The sequence below is a fragment of the Peromyscus maniculatus genome, chromosome 18 (genome assembly GCF_049852395.1).
Source record: "Peromyscus maniculatus bairdii isolate BWxNUB_F1_BW_parent chromosome 18, HU_Pman_BW_mat_3.1, whole genome shotgun sequence".
Classification (NCBI taxonomy): Eukaryota; Metazoa; Chordata; class Mammalia; order Rodentia; family Cricetidae; genus Peromyscus; species Peromyscus maniculatus.
In genome coordinates this window covers 19,331,015-19,354,112 of record NC_134869.1, presented here as the reverse complement: position 1 = coordinate 19,354,112, position 23,098 = coordinate 19,331,015, and the positions used below count along the sequence as shown (strand labels likewise).

The 23,098-nt window shown below is 45.6% G+C and overlaps 1 protein-coding gene and 1 non-coding gene across 2 annotated transcripts in view; one reads left to right on the top strand and one right to left on the bottom strand.

Moving 5' to 3' along the window:
• Positions 1 to 23,098, bottom strand: part of Fgd6 (FYVE, RhoGEF and PH domain containing 6) — a 131,457-nt gene that overhangs the window by 74,237 nt on the left and 34,122 nt on the right. Inside the window, exon 3 of the mRNA XM_006988452.4 lies at positions 12,207 to 12,351. Coding sequence (XP_006988514.1) covers positions 12,207 to 12,351 — 145 coding nt within the window. The remainder of the gene's footprint in view (positions 1 to 12,206; positions 12,352 to 23,098) is intronic.
• Positions 3,241 to 3,343, top strand: LOC121823846 (U6 spliceosomal RNA). The gene has a single exon (XR_006065488.1). It is a non-coding gene; the product is annotated as a U6 spliceosomal RNA (small nuclear RNA).

The following is a 23,098-nucleotide window of genomic DNA, read 5'->3' as shown; positions in this document are numbered from 1 at the left end:
GGGGCTCATTAGCTAAAAAGCACTTGTTGATCTTGAAGAAGACCCAGGTTCAGTTCCCAGCGTCTACATAGTGGCTCACAGCCATCCATAACTACATTTCCAAGTGATCTAATGACCTCTTCTGGTACCAGGCATGTATGTGGTACACAGAAATACACATAAAATAAAAATAAATATTTTTTTAAAAAAATCTCTGCTTTGCCGGGCGGTGGTGGTGCACGCCTTTAATCCCAGCACTCGGGAGGCAGAGCCAGGCAGATCTCTGTGAGTTTGAGGCTAGCCTGGTCTACAGAGCTAGTCCGGGACAGGCTCCAAAGCTACAGAGAAACCCTGTCTCAAAAAACCAAAAAAAAACCCCAAAAACACAAAAACAAACAAGCAAACAAACAAAAAACTCTGCTAACTCAAACAACTCAGAAATGAGAACAGATGTGAGCAGACATAAGAATAGCCAGCAAGTAGAGGAAAGTGTTTTGACATAGTTATGTTAAAACTACAATGAGGTAAGACCTCACACCCACAGAACAGCTGTAATTCAAACCATCAATCAAGGCAGGCACAGTGGCACAAAGTTGTAAGGTAGGAGGATCAGGAAATGGAGGCCAGCCAGACTACACAATGAGATCCTGTCCCAAAACAAACAAACAAAATACAGGAAGTTGAGAGAGAACTGTCTCAAACTGTAAGCCATCCTGGACTATCTAGTAAGACACTGTCTTGAAATATAAAACCAAGTAGGCTTTGGTGAGATGTGGAGATACTGGGCCTTGTATACACTGCAGGTGGGCATGGGAGCCTTGTATGTTTTGATTGGGGTTTCTATAGTTACCCTAATATTACGAAGACAAAATTTACATCTCTATCTTTCTTTTAAATGTTTTAAGTTGTCTGTCTGTCTGTCTGTCTGTCTGTCTGTCTGTCTCTCTCTCTCTCTCTCTCTCTCTGTGAACATGAAGGTCAGAGGTCAGCCAGCAGGAGCTGACTCTCTCCTTCTACCTTGTAGGTCTCACATATTAACTTCAGGTCATGGAGGCTGGCAGCTTGGTGGCAAGCATCTCTACCCACTGGGCCATCCCACCAGCCCATATTTCTTCTCCTAGTGTCGTGAGCTTGTTCCCAAGAGGAAGGAGTCAGTGGCATCTTCATGCCATCCTTCTCCAACGTGGAGCTACTATCTGATCTCGCTGACATTTGATAGCAAAGTCAGCATAAGGAAACGGCTCCACTGCAGCCAAGCCACTGCTCTGAAGCTGGGGTTGACGCTACTGACCACCAGAATCAGAAGGACAGCTTACAGTTCAGAGTCCCAGGTAACTGTTTCAAGACTTGAAAACCATGGATCAGGGAAGGAGTGTGAGCGTTTAAAGAAGGGATTTAAAAAACAGCCCAGAAAAGGGCAAGCAAATATAAGCACAGTACAAACATATGTGTGTGTATGTATGAATATATATATGTATGTAGAAATATCGTAATGAAACGCATTATTTTTTTTTTAAAGATTTATTTACTTATTATGTATACAGTGTTCTGCCTACATGTGTACCTGCAGGCCAGAAGAGGGCGCCAGATCTCATTACAGATGGTTGTGAGCCACCATGTGGTTGCTGGGAATTGAACTCAGGACCTCTGGAAGAGCAGCCAATGCTCTTAACCTCTGAGCCATCTCTCCAGCCCCCAAACCCATTATTTTATATAACTAGAATTTATTAAAAAGAAGTAGCCACAATCTTCAAGAAGTGAGCAAAGGGAATAATCAACCCACAACAGACTATCACAACTCTGACCCTGCTGGGCATCTAAGGAGACCACACTGAGGCAGAACGTGGAGTCAGGAAGGCTTCCCACAGAAGACGCATCTGATACCCGTCAGTCACTGTAAACATTCAAACAACACCTTCAAGTGTGATGTTCGGACAGGCTGCCCACAGGAGCACAGAACCATGCACAGCTGCCTCAATATGGGATCAGCTAGGAGCTGGTTGGACATGCATTTTAGCCCTGGTCCTTAGGTTTTTTTCTATAAGCACACAATTGGTACTACACAGCACAGACGAGGCTCTCCTCGCGATCTGCTCATCTAACTCAAGAGGGTCATCCAAAGTGAGTGCAACTGACTTGCATTTCCTCCCCTCAAAATTCCCTTAACCAGGGAATATGAAAAGAGGAAAAGGTCTCCGCCTACTGAGACCTGCTAAATATAACCCTCCCCCTTCTTTCCGAGGACTGCCACCCAAGAGAGACTTGATCTGCACAGTGACAACCGGCGTTCACAGCACATCCTCATCGACCTTCACTTCCCTATGAACTATACGGCCCTCCTTGGTGTTCCTTATTTTTGTGTGACTCCCATACACATGCTAACAAATGTGCCGGCCTGTTCTCTAGCTGCTGTGCCTATTTGGCTTATTCCCGCTGACTCAGACAGGGAACCTGCAGAGGAAGTGAGAACTTCCTTATACCTACTGCACATGCCCATGCATCAATGCCAGAACCTGAATTTCTCTTCCTCGTCAGTGCTACCTTCTGAGTCAACAAAGCCTGCTAACTTATCCTTGTGACAGGTTCCTTAATGCCCAGTTGATCCGTCCCTTAATTGAGTGTGTTAGACTTCTGTCACGTGACAAAACGCCCAAGACAGACAACTCAGGAGATCTGACTGACTCATGGTTCCGGGATTTCCGTCAGTGGTCTGGGTACCGCTCTGGGCCCACAGCGGCAGAGTACATCAAGGCAGGAGCGTGTGGCAGAGGGACCGCCTGCCTCAACAACTGTGGGAGGCCGAGGGAAAGGCAAGTACTTCACAGCGTGTCCGTCCACCAACTCTCTTTTCCTCCCATTCCTCCACACCCCTTACTTGACGGCAGACAAACTGGAACTACCTGGTGATGCCACGTGAGTTCTGGCCTTCCCTTCTGGTCAAGACCATCTTCCCTTCCAAGGATCTGACTGCCAGGCTCCAGTTCACTCTGAGATGACAGTCACAGGTCTTCCCTTTATGGAGGCTGCCTTGATACTCTCTTCTGATACCTTCGATGGACTAGATTACTCTCTTGTTCCCATCTAAGACACCCAGTGGATTGTTACTCTCTGTTGAAATCTCCTAATCCTCCCTAGTCTACCTATTTACTTTTGTACCCTTCTGAACAGAAACATAGTGTCTACTCCACTGCTCAGTGAAAATTCATGAACAAGTAAATGTGTACCCGCGGCTGCCACTGCCTTAGAACCTAAGACCACTGATGGCTTCAGCAGCACGTATACTCAAATTGGAATGATACAGAGAAGATTGGCGTGGCCCCTGTGCAAGGACGACAAGCAAATTCATGAAGCGATGCATAAGAAAAAAGAAAGAAAGAAAAATAAAAAAAAAAACCCTAAGACTAGAGTACATTGATATGTTACATGACATAAAATACTCAAAATAAAACTCAAAATCTGTGGCACATATAATAAAGTATAGTGGGTTGAACTAAATAAAGAAATTTAATCTAGGAGTCTACGTAGTTATCTATTCTGTCTTTATGATTTATTTTATTTTTAGATCTGTTTTGGGGGTGTGAGTATTTTGCCTGTGTGAATGTATGTGCACTGTATGTGGACTTGTATGTGCACTGTATGTGGACCTGGTGCCTTCAGAGGTCAGAGAGGAGGCTGGAGTTACAGATGGTTGTGAGCCACTATGTAAGAGCTAGGAACTGAACCTGGGTCCTCTCAGAGAACAGAAAGGTGCTCTTAACCACAGAATCATCTCTAGAGCCCCTTACTTTAATTTTTTGGGCCATGGTCTTACTATATAGCCTTGGTTGGTCTGGAACTCACTACATAGATCAGCACAGATGCTCACAGAGGCCAAAGCTTCAGTTGTGAGCAGCCTGACATGGGTTCTGGGTACCTGCTAGGAACCAAACTCCTGTCTTCTATAGGAGAAAACGGTCCTGGCTCTGAACCGCTGGGCCATCTCTCCAAGGCCCTATGTTTCCTCTTAAGCCAGGAAAATTACAGAGTTAAAGAAAGGCGTGTTATTAGAAAGGAAATCAATGGGTTGTAGTCATTTGAAAGTAGGAAAAAGTCAAAGAACAAATATCAAAAGTTCTATGTTCTCTCCATTTGTTAACAACAGTCACGGACTCGGACCCAGCAAAACAATGATGGGAGCGGGTCTTATAAGACCTCAAGAGGCCATGTTTGGCATCTCAGACTCTCAGCTAATGAAAGTGTATCACATTTCAAAGCAGACTGCCTCTTAAATAACAACGCCTCCCCAAAAGCAAAGCATATTGTTATGGAAGTCAAAACACTAGCCACAGACAAATGAAAACACTTTGTCAAGGGTCATAAAGTAAGTCCCACAAATTCCAAAGCAGAACCTTTGATCTGAACTCCAGGGATATGCTCTGATCTTTGGATAACAGCCCAGCTGTGTAAGTTCGTACCGGTATTCTCTTCATTTCATAGTTGCTCAGTACCAGCGATGTCCAATGACGTTTTCCCAGTGTGTTTAGTACTAAGAGGCCTTCTCTATCACACTCAAGAGTTCTACTTGCAAGAGAAGAATGTCAACAGCAAGACCTGCCCAAGGTACAGCTTTTTATCATTTTTACGTCAAAGATGAGGTGATATCATGACGTTGCCTAAGGACAATGTCCTGTCCAATCTCCACTCTTCTCTTCACAAAGGAATAATCATTGAGCTACTTTTCAGAAGATTTGAAAAGGAACCGAGAAATAAATATTCTGAGAAGCTACAGAGTAAATGTTCTAACCACAAAGAAACTAAATGAATATACTCCTTTTTAAAATTTAATTTAATTTTTTTATTTATTTCTTTAGAATAAGTCTCACTAAATTGTCTTGGCTGGCTGGGAATTTACTCTGTAGAACAAGATGGCCTCAAATTTGCAGGAATCCTCCTGTCTCTGCCTTCCAAATGCGAAGGCCACGGGTATGAGTCACTATGCCCCAACACGTTTCTTTTTTTTTTTTTTTTTTTTTGGTTTTTCGAGACAGGGTTTCTCTGTGTAGCTTTGCGCCTTTCCTGGAACTCACTTGGTAGACCAGGCTGGCCTCGAACTCACAGAGATCCGCCTGTCTCTGCCTCCCGAGTGCTGGGATTAAAGGCGTGCGCCACCACCGCCCGGCCCCAACACGTTTCTTTAAGACAAACATTTATTAAAAACCGAGAGAACGATAAACTACAATCTGAAGAACTTCCGGGGAGCTAGAGAGACAGCTCAGATGGTAATGTGCCTGCCACACAAGTACAAGGGCCTGAGTTCCGATGCCCAGTGCCAACACGAAAAACTGGACAAGCCAGCAACCACTCCTCTAGCTGGAGCGGTGAGCTCCAGATTCAGGAAGAGCTCCTATGAAAAAAAAAGTAAGGTGGATAACAATAGAGGAATCCACCTGACAATGACCCTTGACCTCTCTGTGTACGTGCGCACGCACAGATACCTGTTTAACACTCCTTCACACATACATACACACATAAGAATTTCCAAAGGGAATTAATACAGATTCCCATGGCTTATTACTCTCCTCCCAACATCTTCTGTGGACATCATTTAGCTTCTGTGAATGATGTACCAATTTGTTAGCAGAAACAAACTGTAATTAAAAACTCCAAATCAGGGGTTTTCAAGCAGGTTACGCAGCCTTTCTACAATCCCTTTACTTCACATGAATCAAAGACAGTACATACTCTAGATCCCGTGGGAAGTTTTTGCTGTTGTTTAGGGATTTTGGGTTGCTGCTATTGTTTGAGGCAGGTTCTCACTTTCCAGCCCAGGCTGGCCTCGAACTCACAGAGCTCCACCTGCCTCTGCCTCCCAAGTGCTGGGATTAAAGGCATACACAGCATGACACCTGGCTGTTTTTATATGCCATGAAATGTGGTTTTACTCTTTAATAGTTCAGTGGTTCTTAGTGAGTTCAGGGCTTTGCAGCCACCCTCACAATCTAAATTTAGAATACTTCCTTATCTCCAAAACCACTCTGTGCCCATTATTAGACATGCTCCGTTCCTTTTGATGACCAAATACTACTCTACTGCGTAGATACACCACACCTAGTTTTTTCACTTTGCAGTTGATGAGCACTTAGATTCTCTCATTTTGGTAGTAGTGCTAGCATCTAGCTGCTGCTGAGACCACAGAATCTGCAGTATCCATTCCCCTCTCAGATACTGACAGACTCCCTACTAAGACATCGTGAATCTCTAGCTAACAGGCTTTCAAGTGCCTGAGCACCTCACCGTGGGTGAGTCAGTAACAAAGAGAGTACCGGTGACCACACATCCTGTTTCCCATCTTCTTCCCTTCCTCCTGCCCAGGAATCAGAGAGCCTGACTGCAGGCTGGTGCCATGAAACCAATGCCATTCTCAGAGGGTCACTTTTGCCAGGTGGATCCTAATTTTCTCTCCTCAGACGCCCCCCCCCCCACCATGCTGTTATCGGTCTGTCTCTCCATGGCGTCAACAACTCTTCTAATCAACTTCTTACCTCCAGCAAATCCATCCTAGCATCCCCTTAAACTCCCACCTGAGATCTTTCAACTATGAACAATGATAATATGGACATTTTTGCACATGCTTTGTTTGGTGTAGACATATATCTTCATTTCTCTTGGATAAGCAGGTACTAAATGTAGAATTTTAGGGCCACATGATGGCTACAGTTAAGCTTTTGAAGAACTGCAACTATTTCACAAAGTACTTCTTCTCCTTTGAAATCCTCCACATTCTCACCAATACTTCTGTTGTTGGTTTTGAGTTGGGGTCTAGTTACGGTGTCCTGGCTGGTCTGGAACTCACTATGTAAACCAGGCTGACTTTGAACTCATGTCAATCCTCCTGTCTCTGCCTCCCCAAGTGCTGGAGTTATAGCCATGTGCCATGGAACCTGATTGAAAGTAACTATTTGTTCAAGGTCATCCAGCATAGCAGAGTTAAGTCTGAAATACAGTCTTCCCCAACAATAGTGTCTTGAATACAAAAAAAACTGCTTCTTTACTCGGCAAAGACAAGGGACATATTAATAAAAAGCTGACAGACCGGTAGCTGGGCAGGAAGTTAAGCAGGAAAGCCATACAGAATGCTGGGAAGGAGAAGGGCGAAGTCGAGGAGTCAGCAAGATGAGAATGTCGTACTGAGAAAAGGTACCAAGCCACATGGCTAAACACAGATGAGAATTATGAGCTAATTTAAGTGAAGAGCTAGTTAGTAATAAGCCTGAGCAACTGGCCAAACTTTTATAAATGACATTAAGCCTCTGAGTAGTTATTTGGGAACTGGAGGGCAGGAGAGAACAGTCCAATCACATGCACTCACTCTGTGCAGACACCGTCCTCAACAGTGCTACCATCTTATCACAGCCCTTGGAATAAGGGTACCGTCAACCCTAGAGTCGACTTCTTTTTATTTTTCAGAGAGAGAAACAAGGACTTAGAGGGAGTAGGTTGATCAAAATCAGTGCTTGAGAGAGGTGGGAACCCAAACAATTTCACTCCAAAGATTGTGTTCTCCTAACCACTATGAAAGCAAATGACCTAAAGGCGTTCACTAGGCTGTGATTAGGCAGGTCAACAGCTATCTAGAAAGGCAGCGCTAACAGTCTACTACTGCTGTTGATCCAGACGAAGAGACACAATGTACGTTCCTCAGAGCAGCTGAGAATTCTAAAGGAGAAACATTATTGATACTACTGGTACAAAATGAAAACAAAAATGCTACAGGTCCACAATTAACTAAAGAGAAGTCCCATTAAAACAAAGAGTGGCTGGCCAGTGAGATGCCTGTGTAAAGGTACTTGCCACATAAACCTAAAGAGCTGATTCCCATCTCTGAACTCCACACAGGGTAGGAGAGAACTGACTCACATAAACTGTCCTTTGAGTTCTACAAATCTGTGATAGTGCATGTGTGTGTGCACACGCGCACACGCATAAATGATTTAAAAAGATAAAGATTTAGCAGGCATATTGCAACATGGCACAAGACGATATGAAACTATGAAATAAAGACAAAAAGGAAAGGCAGGCAGAGACAGAGGGTGAAGCCTTAGGTTAAGGAGTATTTGTACACTGTGTGAAGATGTGCCCTTGTGATTGGTTTAATAAAAAGCTGAACAGCCAATAGCTAGGCAGGAGAATTTAGGTGGGACTTCCGGGTAGAGAGAGGAACTCAGGGTTAGAATCTAGGCATGCAAGAGACGCCAGCCAGACACTGATGGAGTGGGACATAGAGCATGGAGGAGAGGTCAAGAGTCACATGGAAGAACATAGATGAATAGAAACAGGTTAATTTGAGTTATAAGAGCTAGTTGGGAACAAGCCTAAGCTAAAGGCCAAGCTTTCATAATTAATAGTAAGTCTCCAAGTCATTATTTTGGGGTTGGCGGTCCCAAAATAGAATCCGATGAGAAAGACCTACTACGCTTAGGAGCTTCCACTGAGCACAAAATGCAGGAGTGAGCCAGGCAGTGACGGAACGTGACGTCGGAACACACCAGAGCCTTCCCTAACACCGTGCACCAGTCAGAGCTCCAGGGCCGGGTGGAGAAGCCCGTGGCTCCCGCTTCAGTACAGAGAGAAACTGGACGAGGTCCAAGGGAAAGGAACAGGAGAGAACAACAGTGTGAAGCAGGAAAAGCGAGAGGACAGCCCGATTTTAATGACGGCTCTCCCACAGTACTGTTTGAATGTTCTCTCTCAGGCTCTCCACAGGCTCTGGCTCTCTGCCGTCATTGAAATTCCGGTCAAATATCACTTTCTCAGAGGCTTCCATCCAAAGCAGCCACTGCACTTTCTAGCACATCACTGTTATGTTCCTTCACAGCCTGGAAACACTGAGCTTCTTCCTGTTTATGGGTTTTGGTCCCTCTTCCTCCCCCATTGGGACCTGACCAACACGGAAGCTACCTGGGACATGAGGGGCATCCTGACATACTGCAGGATCTGTATCAAGAAGCAGCAACACAGAAAATGGGCTTGCAGAGGAGAGCATGAAAGGTGTGAGTGAGGAGGCAGGGGGACAATTCCATTACAGTCAAGCAACCCCTCGGACTGCTAAGAGTACCTGTAATAGCCACTCAGCTGTCGGGCGCTGCACAGATCCCGCTGCCTAAATAAGTTCTAGCGATTACTTCCAATAACCTGAGCTGATACTTAATCCTGTCGAATAGAGGGTAGGGTGTGAGGGGGTGGGGTGAGGGGGTGCCTGTTTGTTTTTGAAACAAACAAAGAAAGAAAAGCATAAATCTCTGGGGCATCCGATTGCTTTCGAGACAGTGCCTCACTCTATAGCCCATGCTCATCTGTAACTTACTTACTCTGGAACTTAAACTCCTCCTGTTTAAGTCCCAGATAGCCTTGAACGCGTGCCAATCCTCCTGCCTCAGCCTCCCAACTGCTAGAATTACAAATGTGCTCCCACACCGGGCTCAGAAATTAAGTCTCATCAGCGAACAACAGAATCAATGAGCTAGAACCCCATACTGGATAATATTCTAAATTTTTTTCACACATGAGATCTTTTATAAATAATATTTTGATCTCATTTACAAAGTGGCATACTTTAAACCAAAAAGATCAAGTAATTGGCTTCAAGGTACCCAAACCATAGCTGGTAACCATTTTTTTTTTATATTTACTTATTTTATTATTTTACGTGTTTATGTGGTTTTGCTTGCATGTATGTATGTGCACCACGTGACAAGATCAGAAGAGGGTGTCAGATCCCAGCTGGGGTTCCAGACAGTTGGGAGCCATCATGAGGGCACTGGGAATTGAGTCCAGGATCTCTGTAAGAGCAAGAAGGGTCTGAACGGGCTGGAGAGATGGCTCAGAGGTTAAGAGCACTGACTGCTCTTCCAGAGGTCCTGAGTTCAATTCCCAGTAACCACATGGTGGCTCACAACCATCTATAATGAGATCTGGAGCCCTCCTCTGTATACATAATAAATCAATAAATCTTTAAAAAAAAAAGAAGGGTCTGAACTGCGGAGCCAACTTCCAGCCACGGAACTCAATGTTAGATAACCACGCCGTGCCATTCCTTAAAGGGTAAAAGCAAATCCAAACAGAGCAACAACGTGCTAAGCAGGAAGCATGGATTCGTAAAATACGACAAGGCGACAAGGTTTCCTCCTTGGCTTGCGATGTTGTGAGGAGACTTTAAAATTCCATTCTGTAACACTCCCAATATGACATGGGGACATTGCTGCCATGCTAACTGTCTTCCTTTCATAATATCTTATTCAGACGTGATTCCAAATGAAACATGTAGATGTTTATAATAAACTAAAACAGTACAATGAATTGCCCTATCATAACCTTTATGAACATATGGACAATCTTCATGTCTCCCAAACACACACACACACACACACACACACACACACACACACACACACGTATGACTACACACATACACACACACCACACACACACACACACACACACACACACACACACACGACTACATACACACACATCACCCATCCTCACCGAATTTGTTCAAGGACATGATGACTATGTTAGTAACAGAGAGTTAACACACTCATTGTCACCTTGACAGGGTCTATAATAACACAGGAGACAAGCTTCAGGGCACAGCTATGAAGGATTATTTATCCCTGTGCAGGCTGGCTCTGTGTCAACTTGACACAAGCTGGAGTCATCTGAGAGGAGGGATAAGATTAGCAAGTGGGCAAGCCTGTAGGGCATTTTCTTAATTAGTGATTGATGGGGGAGGGACCTAGGCCACTGTGGGTGTTGTCATCCCTGGGCTGGTGGTCTTAGGTTCTATAAGAATGTAGGAAGAGCAAGCCAGAGGAAGCCAGCCAGTAAGCAGCTCCCCGCCATGGCCTCTGCATCAGCTCCTGCCTCCAGCTTTGAGTTCCCGCCTTTGCTTCCCTCACTGACTGTGATTCAGGATGTGAAAACCAAATCAGCCCTTTCCTTCCCAGGTCGCTTTTGGTCATAGTGTTTCACTGCAGCAGGAGTAACTCTACGTAAGCCGAACCCCACTGGGTTAACTGACATGGGAGGACCCACCTTAACTGTAGGCAGGTGGCACCGTGCCATGGCTGGAGTCCTGGACTAAACACAAGGGGAGAGCAAGCCGGACACTAACATCAGACACTCTGTGTCGACATCCGGGACCCTTGAACTGTGAGCCAGAGTCCTCCTTCCCTTAAGCTGGTTCCTTGTCAGGTAGTTTATGGCAGCACCATGGGAAGCAACTTGTACAAAGAGCAACCTTTGTTCTGTCCTTGAAAAGACGAGATCAGGGAAGTGAGGGGGCTCAGTGGCAAAGGACGCTTGCTGCAAACCTGAGGCCCTGAGTTCGAACCTGCAAGCCACGTGGTGGGGGAGGACTGACAAGCTGTACCCGACTTCCACATGTGTACCACACACATAAGCATGCTCGCTAAGGTGCTCCCACACACACACAATAAACTTTTTAAAAATTTTAAAGATGGGATCAAGCCTCAAACACATATATTTCCCTTCTTTCAAGAAATTTAAGAACACTCCTGGGTGTGGTGGCTCATACCTATAATCTCAGCACTCCGAAGGCTGAGGCAGGAGGATTGCTATGATTCAATGCCAGACTAGGTTACACTGTCTCAAAAACAAAACAAAACAAAACAAAACAAAAAAAAAAACCCACAGTGTGCTAGAGAGAGGGCTCAGTGTTTAAGAGCACTGGCTGTTCCTCCAAAGAACCCAGGTTCAAATCCCAACTCACAACTGTCTGTCTGTAACTCAGGCTCCAGGGGATGTAAGACATACATGCAGACAAAACAACCATACACATAAAACGAAACAAAAAAAAACCAAACATAAAAAACCCACAACAAAGAAACGCGAGATTAGTGGCAGGACAAGAATAATCCCTAAGAGAGATTCATGATCCAGACACAACTATGTATGTTTATACATACATACATGCACAAGCCTGTGGACATTAGTAAAATAACTTCTCAAAAACCACTAAATAATCCTTAGGTGACACACAGTTGGATATACAACAGTGTAGGTGCTACATTACAGCAGGAACAAGACTTAAACTTGGAAAGCATTTCCAGACTAACTCACTAACGAGGGCTGTTGCTGTTTTCCTATCAGTGTGATAAATAGCATCCCCATGCACAGGGACAGGCCAAGAAAAACAAAAGCAGAAATAATTAATTGTCAAAATATACCTGTTTATCTTCCAGCGGGTCTGGCTCTCCTTTACTGGACTCAGAGCTGACATCATCTTCATCAGAACTACTGATGACTTCCTCATCAGAGGGCAGGTCACCAAGACCAAGATGATCATCCTGCCCCTCCTGGGATGTTCCAGAACTGCAGCAATAGAGATACCCATTAGTTACCTTCAACAAAAAGGAGGGCGGCTGGCCAAACCAAACCAGAACCACTACCTGAGCCTAGTCATGTGACAGACTGCACCTGAGGGACTGGGGGGTGGGGGATGGGAAGAGCCAGGAAAGCCAGAGATGTCTTTTCCTTTCCCCGACTCTGTGCTTAAAAGTCAACATCTGACTGACAACCGGAAGTAACTGGAAAGAAGTTTCCCAGTAGCCTCCACTGTTTCCACACGCCCTTCCTTAGAAGACTGATTCCTGGTGCAAACCAAGAGGACTTCTAGGGAGTGCACTAGACGTTGTTGACAACTTCGGCCTTGATCTTTAAAAACAACAACAGAATGCCAACTCTGTGAAGCTTGGGAAGTGTACTGGCAGCAAGTGTCCAGTCAACAGCACAGGAGGGACCGCCACCCTTGTTCTCACTGATGTGTGCCTGCAGTTCAAGAGGTAGGCAGGACAGGGGACCCGGAGGGTGTCAGGCTCCAGCCTCCTACAGGAACAGAAACCCACGATCTAATGACGTTTAAACAAGCCTTCCCTTCAGGTGATTAATGACTCAGCGTGAAGTTGGAAAAGTACTTCCAGGCCATGTATCAGCTCTCCCTAGTCAGCCTGACCTCACCAAGGCTTTGCAGTGTGTACAGACAGATCTCATGTGGCAAACAGCCACTGTTTCAATCCGTTCTGTAGGGGGAATTCCACAGCAGAGTTTCCCCAGGCAGATGATGGGAATCATTCCAGCATTGGGATGTACGTACTCAGAAACAAGATGCTTTTAAAAACTGCCTAAGACCAGGCTGGGTATGACCCACCCACCCCAACATCTGGGGCTCCAAGCAAAAGGATGGAGAGGTGGCCGCTGAGTTCAGGCACAGTGTGAAACTGTCTCAGCAAACAACACACTGCTTTTCTGATGCTGGTCGGCCGTTATGTCTGCCACAGCCTCCCCAGCATCCACAGAGTAGAATGAATGGGTGAATCCACTAAAAGATCCAAAGAAAATCGTGAGGCAAAACACTCCAGCAGAAGAGAAATTTACATTCCAGTCCTGCTGTGGCTCTTTTTCAGGTCCCAGGCAGGTCGGTCCCTCAACTGCCCGAGTTCCAAATGATAAGGATTTCTAATGGGAATCTTAAAAGCGAGGGATAAATTTTCTGCCGGGTCTTGATTACTCTGCAGACTAGCAGACTCGCCTTCGGAAACCAGCCCTGCGGTTCAACTGTTCAAACCAGCTGGATCTAGGCACAATGCCAAAAGGAACACCTCCTACCACCAACCACTTGGCTTCCTGTTACTAAGTGGCCGGGGCCTCTTATCACTCAACTGGGTGGATGCACACCTTTATCATAGGTGGCCTGGACAAGCAAAAGACTCACATCCTGGGGTGTGGGAGCGGAGGCAGGGATTTTCCAGTCAGATCACTGACAGAATTAGCTACTCCTAGGAGCAGGGCCGGGAGCCAATTCGGTCGGGTTATTAGTTTTTGATTTGCATTGGCAAGAATGATTAAAAACAAGTAAGATGTAGACCGGAGCGCCTATCCATGTAGATAGAGGTAAACACACCTTCACCTTTTCGGCGGGTGGGGATTGGCCGTGCTGGGGACCAAGGAAGGCTGGACATTGCTCGGGACGAGGGCTCTCTCACGAAGCTACATAGCCAGCCCCACCTGTTTTGACCTTCGTCCCTTGCTCTTTTGACCCTCTAGCCTGGCCATCTCAGCACACATTCCTAAAGCATGCAAAACTCTCAGCCCCTCCCCCGACCTGCGGCTGCAGGACCCAGGTAGAGCGGCAGAGACAGGAGCTCTGTTCCAGAAGGCTTTTCCCATGAGCCCATCTGTGGGTTTTCCTGGACACGGGGATTTCAGGGGGTTAGTAGTGAGGACCCGGGGCTTTGATTTGGGTTAGAGTTGAGAGGTGCTTCTCTGGCAACCATCTGAAAGGCTTATATTAAGACAGCTAGCTACTGTCATTGCTTTTGGTCAAGAGAGAACGTGATGGCGCACACCTGTAATCCCAGCTAGCCATCAGGAGGCTGAGACAAGAGGATCTGAGCTTGAGGCCAGTCTGGGCTCTAAAATCCAAACGGACAACAGCAGCCAAAGCAGCCCCCAAATGAAGTGCAAAGGTCACTATGTCAGAGCAGGAAGGGAAGCTGTCAAGACCACAGGGCTGCGCATGGGGCAGGGCAGCAGGGTCAATCCCAAAACCACAGACAGTGAAAACAAAAAACTGCATGCAGCCAAACACTGACGTCAAACCCTGGGATACTTGGGACTTCCAAAGATGGCTTGCTGACTAAAAAACCTTCCCAGGTCCTATTTATCCCCTCATCAGGGATTGGTTTATTTGTCTCTCCTGGCCCCTAAACTACCTGGAGACAACAGCAACACAATCACTAGTTTTCCTCATCAACAGGTAAGCACAAGACAATTGTGTTTTCAGCTGAATCCCAGCATGCTGCCTGACAAGTGCTTTTCACCCTTTGTTTGTTTGTTTGTTTGTCTTTTGTTTTTCAAGACAGGGTTTCTCTGTAGCCTTGGCTCTCCTGGAACTCGATCTGTAGACCAGGCTGGCCTTGAACTCAGAGATCTGCCCGCTGGGATTAAAGGTGTGCACAGCCACTGCCGGGCTACTTTTCACCATTTTCAATGGTCAAAGGATGAAGCTGGGGACTGACATGGGGATTGAGAGGAAGGGATGGATGAGGGGGTAAATAACAACAACAAGACCTCATGGAAGACCTGAAGATTCAAAGACCTGGTTCCAGCAGAACCAGTTAGCCCAGCCAGAAGGGACTGTCAAGGGCAAGAGAGCATGCACCCAGGAACTAACTACACTCGCTTGTTTATTTTTAGAACAGTTACTAAACTGTTTACCCACATAATTAACTGCAGCTTCCCAGCCAACCTAGATAACGTCGGGCTCTGATAAGGACTGGGGTTCCTTACCGATGCCAATCCTGCAGTACAGAACCCTGCTAACCCTGCATTCCCTCGGCAAGGACCGCCTAACACTGCTTCGCAGGCTAACGGGACAGGCCAGCGTTTCCTCCACATCTTCCTGTCTGGTTCCTCCACATGGGACCGTGGAAGGAGGGTTCAGGGGGCTTCAACAGCTGAGCACACACTCAGCTCCACCCCCCTGAGCCGCCCACTCCGGGTCAGATTTGCTTCTGGAAGGAGACAAATTTCTAGAAAGTCAAGAGAAATCAGGGCCAGAAATCAATTCCTATTGATAGGCGCCGTCCTTCAATCCCAACTGCCACGGTCTCTTAAATGCCATCATGGTTTTTTTTTTTTTTTTTTTTTTTTTTTGGTTTTTCGAGACAGGGTTTCTCTGCGTAGCTTTGCGCCTTTCCTGGAGCTCACTTGGTAGCCCAGGCTAGCCTCGAACTCACAGAGATCCGCCTGGCTCTGCCTCCCGAGTGCTGGGATTAAAGGCGTGCGCCACCACCGCCCGGCTGCCATCATGGTTTTTAAGTTAACTTTTTCCCATGCTAAATTCTATGGGGGACAGAACATCCTCCGCAGGAAAAGCACATCAAATTGTACCTAAAAACTTAACAGCAACAGTCCTCCTCTAGAAAATATTTCACTGGCTTCCTCTAAATCTTAGGAACATAAAACCTGCAGAGTTGAACCAGAGAGAACACCGTTCTACACCAGCACCGAATAAACACCTCAGCAAGGGAGGGGCGAACGCACAGCGGACACCCAGAGAAGCAGAGAGAGCAGTCTAGCCGTGCGCCCTGGCCCAAGGGGAGGAGAACATGCGTGCATGCTCAGGATGCTGGTACAATCCTTGTCAACCACTCCCGAGCTGTGTCTGGGGCGCTGTGTGCTTCCTCTGGCTGCTTTCATATTTTCCACAGAATGAGCAGGAAAGCGAGATTAAGGGGCTCGAAACTTAATTTTTAACGATCTATCAGTTATTATGGAAAGCTAACCATAATTTCACCAGAAAGTGGTTACCAGCCCCAAAAAGTTTTTTCTTAAGTCCTCTTTGAAGTCCTGGAGTAAGTCTGGAATTTCCCCTACAACAAGCAGGGCGGTGCTCTTGATTGTTTTTATGAAACCCTGGCCCAGCCTACAAAGTAGGCATGCTGGTCCTTTCACCTGCCAGGAGACCTCTTAGGAGTCTCAGATCCCTGTCATATTTTCAGGTTTTTTCACCCAGAGGATAGATAGTATGTGTAAAGCCTGGGTGCCAACCTAAAAGCCAGGAGACAGCAGAGTGAGAGGAACGTTGTCTGATGTTCTGAACAAGTTCCATAGTCAACAATGGGGCTCCGCCGGGAGGTAAACGGGTCATCTGCAGGTCTTCCCTGCAGCTCTTTTTTTCTCTCTCCGCCCCTCTTCCCCTTTCTTCTTCCCCCTTTTTTCCTTTTTCCTCTGGAGACAGAGCCTTACTCTAGTCCGAGGCTGGCCTTGACTTTGGATTGTCCTGTCTCACCTCCAGAGTGCCAGGAAACAGGTATACATCAACACACCCAGCAGCAAGCATCACTTGACTAGCAGAAAGTGATGATTTCATCAGCTGGGTATGCTGGCAAATGCCTACAACCCCAACAGCCGGGAGCCGAGGCAGAAGAACGGTGAGTTCCAGGACAACCCGGACAATCTAGGTTGTACCAGGAAAATGAATAAGGAGATGAAAGCAAAAAGTCTCACTATCATGATGTCAGATTAAAACAACCCTGTGCCCAGGCAAACAGTGCCTTAACCCTTTGAAGTTAAAACCTGATTAATACAGAACAAACGTCCTTAAAAACTTCAAAGGATAGTAGGAATTACCCAGAAGAAAGAACAAAGAACAATGATAACATGAAGCTTACAGGCTATACATGACTAGTGTTTGGTTTATAAACTTTAGAGGTGCTGGCAATCAAGCCTTTCAAACCATCCAGGAGGGCCAGTGAGACGGCCCAGTGGGTAAAGGTAAGACTGCCGCCCGGCCAAAGGGCTCAATTCAATCCTTGGAATGTACGAGGGGGAAGGAGGGGCTGGACTTCCTCAAGCTGGCCTCTGTCCTCCTGCATGCAAAGGGGACCAGTGCTCCGTCCCCCAAACACATCCTTATCAATTTAAAGTAATAGCAAGTCAGTTCCGGGGCTTGAGAGAATGAATACCTTGCTTCCCTGAAATGTGAGCTAGAGAGTGTTTAAAACTTGCTCAGAGGGACCATTAGAAAAAGAAAATAGGCTTCAAAGATGGACTTGGACAAACACATTTATTTCGGTTTCCAGCCCAATGTTCACTCTTATAAATACCTCACCAGCCCTTCCCCAGGAATGCATTTCCTACTGAGTATAAACAAAACCAAATCTGAATCTGAACCTAGAAGTTGATACCTTAAAGACAGTCTTCACAAGTCAACTCTGAAAACGGCTTAAGGGGGGAAAAAACCCACAAAGAACCAAATGGAATTCAAGTCTTTCAAGCAGTGATTCTCAACCTGTGGGTCTCAACCCTTGGGGGTCAAAACACCCTTTACAGGGATGGCCTAAGACCATCAAAAAACACAGATATAGGCCAGCCTGGTCTACAGAGTGAGATCCAGGAAAGGCGCAAAGCTACAGAGAAACCCTGCCTCGAAAAACCAAAAAGAAAAAAAAAAAAAAACACAGATATTTACATTATGATTCGTAAAAGTAGCAAGATTACAGTTATGAAGTAGCAATGAAATTAATTTTAGAGCAGGGGTCACCACAACATGAGGAACTGTAGTAGAGGGTCGCAGCGTTCGGAAGGTTGAGAACCACTGATTTAAAGTCTAGGAGCAACTACACATGGCTTATAGCCCTTTTATGTAATCAGGTTAAAGGTCGTAAGGTTTATCTGAAAAGAAGCTGTTTTAAAAGGAGTTTCAGCAATGGCCATTAATAGAAGACTAAACTGAGCCCCTCTGCATGATCAACTGTTAAGCACCTTCCCGAAAAAATGAGTTAGATCTACACACAATGAATGATACTGCTTGTCCTCTGGCAAGTACTGGTGGGTTATAAAACCAGGACACGGAGTGCTCCCAACTCTGTAGAGGGAAAATGAATATTCAAAAACTGTCTCCGAACTCTGCCGCTGAGAACTGAGGGTGTTCCTCAGTTGTACGGTCCTTGTCTAACATGTGAGGACCTGGATTTGATCCTCAGTACCTCACACATGCGAAGGTGTTTTTAAATCCATGCAAGAACACAGATGCACATGTACAGATATGCTGGCTTGTGTCCACAGGCTATCCCTGGAGAGACTCGGAACACACTGATGAATGACGTTCTGAAAAGCGAGCATTTAGGTGCATTCTGGTTTTAGCAGTGACTGAACCCAGGGCTACGAGCGTGATAGGGAAACATTCTGCCACTGAGCAGTATTCTCTCCTCATTTTGTTCCATTAAAAAATAAAAGCAGGGCGGTAGTGGCACACGCCTCTAATCCCAGCACTCTGGAGGCAGAGCCAGCCTGATCTACAGAGCGAGATCCAGGACAGGCACCAAAGCTACACAGAGAAACTCTGTCTCAAACACACACACACACACACACAGAAACTCTGTCTCAAACACACACACACACACACACACACACACACACACACACACACACAAACTTCCTATTTAAAAAAAAAAGCTGTTATCTATGTTCATTATTACTTTATCGAAGACCACACCACATGAAGTTACAGTGGTACACGCCTGTAAACCCACTCAGAAGACAGAGGCAGAAGGATGGTGAGGTCAAGGCCAGCCTGGGCTGTATAGCTCTAGCCTAGCATATAGAGTCGGGCCTTGTTTCAAAGCCAAAATAAACAAAGACTGACTACCATCAAAACAGCAACGAAGGGCATCTAGGTTGTTTCCAGGTTTTGTCTATTACAAACAATGCTGATATGAACACAACTGAGCAAGTGCTCTTGTGGTATGATTGAGCATTCCTTGGGTATATGCCCAAGAGTGGTATAGCTGGATCTTGGGGGAGATTGATTCCCAATTTTCTAAGAAAGCGCCATATTGATTTCCAAAGTGTTTGTACAAGCTTGCATTCCCACCAGCAGTGGAGGAGTGTTCCCCTAGCTCCACATCCTCTCCAGCATAAGGTGTTTTCAGTGTTTTTGATCTTAGCCATTCTGACGGGCATAAAGTGGTTTCTCAGAGTTGTTTTGATTTGCATTTCCCTGATGATTAGGAATGTTGAGCAATCCTTAAATGTCTTTCAGCCATTTGAGTTTCCTCTGTTGAGAATTCTCTTGTTTAGTTCTATAGCCCATTTCTTAATTGGACTGTTGGGCATTTTGATGTCCAATTTCTTGAGTTCCTTATATATTCTGGATATCAGTCCTCTGTCAGACTCAACTTCATAATGGGAAAACAAAACACCCAGGATAGCCAAAAGAATCCTGTACAATAAGACAACCTCTGGAGGCACCACGATCCTTGACTTCAAGCTCTACTATAGAGCTACAGTAATAAAAACAGCTTGGTATTGGCATAAAAACCGACATGTGGACCAATGGAATCAAACTGAAGACCCTGACATTAATTCGAACACCTATGAACATATAATTTTTGACAAAGAAGCCAAAAGTGTACAATGGAAAAAAGAAAGCATCTTCAACAAATGGTGCTGGCATAACTGAATATCAACATGTAGAAGGCTGCAAATAGATCCATATCTGTCACCGTGCACAAAACTTAAGTCCAAGTAGATCAAAGACCTCAACATAAATCCAGTTACTCTGAACCTGCTAGAAGAGAAAGTAGGAAGTAGTCTTGAACGCATTGGCATAGGAGATCACTTCCTAAATATAACACCAATAGCACAGACACTGAGAGAAACAATCAACCAATGGGACCTCTTGAAACTGAGAAGCTTATCTAGATGCCCTTCAACTGAAGAATGGATAAATAAAATGTGGTACATATACACAATGGAATACTACTCAGCAGAGAAAAACAATGACATCATGAGGTTTGCAAGCAAACGGATGGATCTAGAAAAAATCATCCCAAGTGTGGTAACCCAGACTCAGAAAGACAAACATGGTATGTACTCACTCATAGGAGGATACTAGATGTAGAACAAGGATGACTGGACTGCTACTCACATCACCAGGGAGGCTACCTGGAAAACAGGACCCCAAGAAAGACATGGGGATCGCCCAATGACGGAGAAATGGATGAGATCTACATGAACAGCCTGGACATGAGTGGGGGTAATGAAGGGCGAGGGTCGAGGGAAAGAGAACGTAGGGGAGCGGGAGATCCCAGCTGGATCAAGAACAGAGAGGGAGAACAAGGAATAGGAGACCATGGTAAATGAAGACCACATGAGAATAGGAAGAAGCAAAGTGCTGGAGAGGCCCACAGAAATCCACAAAGATACCCCCACAAAAGACTGCTGGCAATGGCTGAGAGACAGCGGGAACTGACCTACTCTGGTGATGGGATGGCCAAACACCCTAACTGTCATGCTAGAAACCCCATCCAACGACTGAGGGATCTGGATGCAGAGATCCACGGCTAGGCCCTGGGTGGAGCTCCGGGAGTCTAATTAGCAAGAAAGAGGAGGGTTTATATGAGCAAGAATTGTTGAAACCAGCCGGGCGGTGGTGGCGCACGCCTTTAATCCCAGCACTCGGGAGGCAGAGCCAGGCGGATCCCTTGTGAGTTCGAGGCCAGCCTGGGCTACCAAGTGAGTTCCAGGAAAGGCGCAAAGCTACACAGAGAAACCCTGTCTCGAAAAACCAAAAAAAAAAAAAAAAAAAAAAAAAAAGAATTGTTGAAACCAAGGTTGGATAAAGCACAGGGACAAATAGCCAAACGAATGGAAACACGTGAACTATGAACCAATGGCTGAGGGGCCCCCAACTGGATCAGGCCCTCTGAATGGATGAGACAGTTGATTGGCTTGATCTGTTTGGGAGGCAACTAGGCAGTGGGACCAAGTCCTGTGCTCATTGCATGAGTTGGCTGTTTGAATCCTGGGGCTTATGCAGGGATGCTTGGCTCAGCCTGGGAGGAGGGGACTGGACCTGCCTGGACTGAGTCTACCAGGTCAATCCCAGTCCTCGGGGGAGGCTTTGCCCTGGAGGAGGTGGGAATGGGGAGGTGTACTGGGGGGAAGGGAAAGGGTGCGGGAGGGGGAGAACAAAGAAATCCGTGGCTGATATGGAGAACTGAATTGTATTGTAAAATAAAATAAAATAAAATAAAATAAAATAAAATAAAATAAAACAGCAACGAAGTCGTCAGTGTGTCACGTATGAAAGGTAGTCAAGGCATGAATACATGTATACATGTGTTGTTCTTATACCTCACTTTCTATCCATCCTCTGAGGCCTAGAAGTCAGCATATTTTCTGCATAATAACCTTTAAAACACAAATCTCTTTTAAGTCCTGTGGTGGTATAATTGCAGACTGTACCACCACCACCACAGTAGGAGTTCAAGGTCATCCTTGCACACAGGGATTTGGAAGTCCGCCTGTACTCAGAGATCCTCTTTCAAACAAAACAAAACAAACAAATACACAAAAAACAAGCAGGGAAATCTTTTAACTCTCACAATACAAGGACACATTGACTATGTCTTTCCTTTAATCTGGAGGAGGCTTGTTTGGCTTAAATCCCTAGGCAACATACAAGCCATACACGCTACTAAGCAAGCACTGTACTACTCAGCTACATCATCAGCTCTCAAAAGCACAAGCTAGCCAGTTGATGGCTTTAAAAAACAAACAAACAAACAAACAAACCAGAGGTCAGCTGACAGTAGACTTTGGCCCCCACAGTCTCCTGGGGCCAAAGAGTAACCATAAAACTTGTCAACTATGCCAAGGTGAACAACCTGTAATGGGGTGGTATGTGTCCCATGATGCTCCATCTAGCTTATTGGGGAGCTCCTTGGCCTGTAAGTAAAAATGAGTTCTCCTGGTTACTGGTTCCTACAGCAGGTATAAAAAGAACTCAAGGCTGAGCACAGTCCAATAATCATTCTTGCTCCCTACCCTCAGCTTAACTAGGAGGCGGCCAGGTCAGGTCTGTACTGTTTCTAGCCTAGAAGTGAAAAGAATTCTTAAAAAAAAAAAAAAACTATAACAAAACAAGTACCAGCTAAAATAGCAACCACAGATCAGCAAGTTTGCTGTTTACGAATTTGGAAGGCTTTGAGGGATGACCTTTAAAATAAAGCAATGCAGACTGTAGCCTTTTTGTTAATGCAAACAGAAAACTTTTCTGCTCATCTTAAAGCTACTGTCAATAAAACAGAGAAGGTCTCTAGTCCAGGTTATGACCATACCAAACACTTCCTCCCTTCCTCCCTTTTTTCCTTCCTTCCTTCCTTCCTTCCTTCCTTCCTTCCTTCCTTCCTTCCTTCCTCCCTCCCTCCCTCCCTCCCTCCCTCCCTCCCTCCCCCCCCCTCTCTCTCTCTCCTCTCTCCTCTCTCTCTCTCTCTCTCTCTCTCTCTCTCTCTCTCTCTCTCTCTCTCTCTCTCGCTTTCTTAAGATTTATTTACTTATGTATACGGATGCTTTTGTCTGCATGTACATCTGCACACCAGAAGAGGGCACTGGAATTCATTGGAATACAATTACAGATAGTTGTGAGCTGCCATGTGGGTGCTGGGAATTGAACCCAGGAACTTTGGAAAAGCAGCTAGTGCTCTTAACCGCAGAGCCATCTCTCCGGCCCCCTGATGTTTCTTTTATTGAAAAATACAAGCTTTTTCTT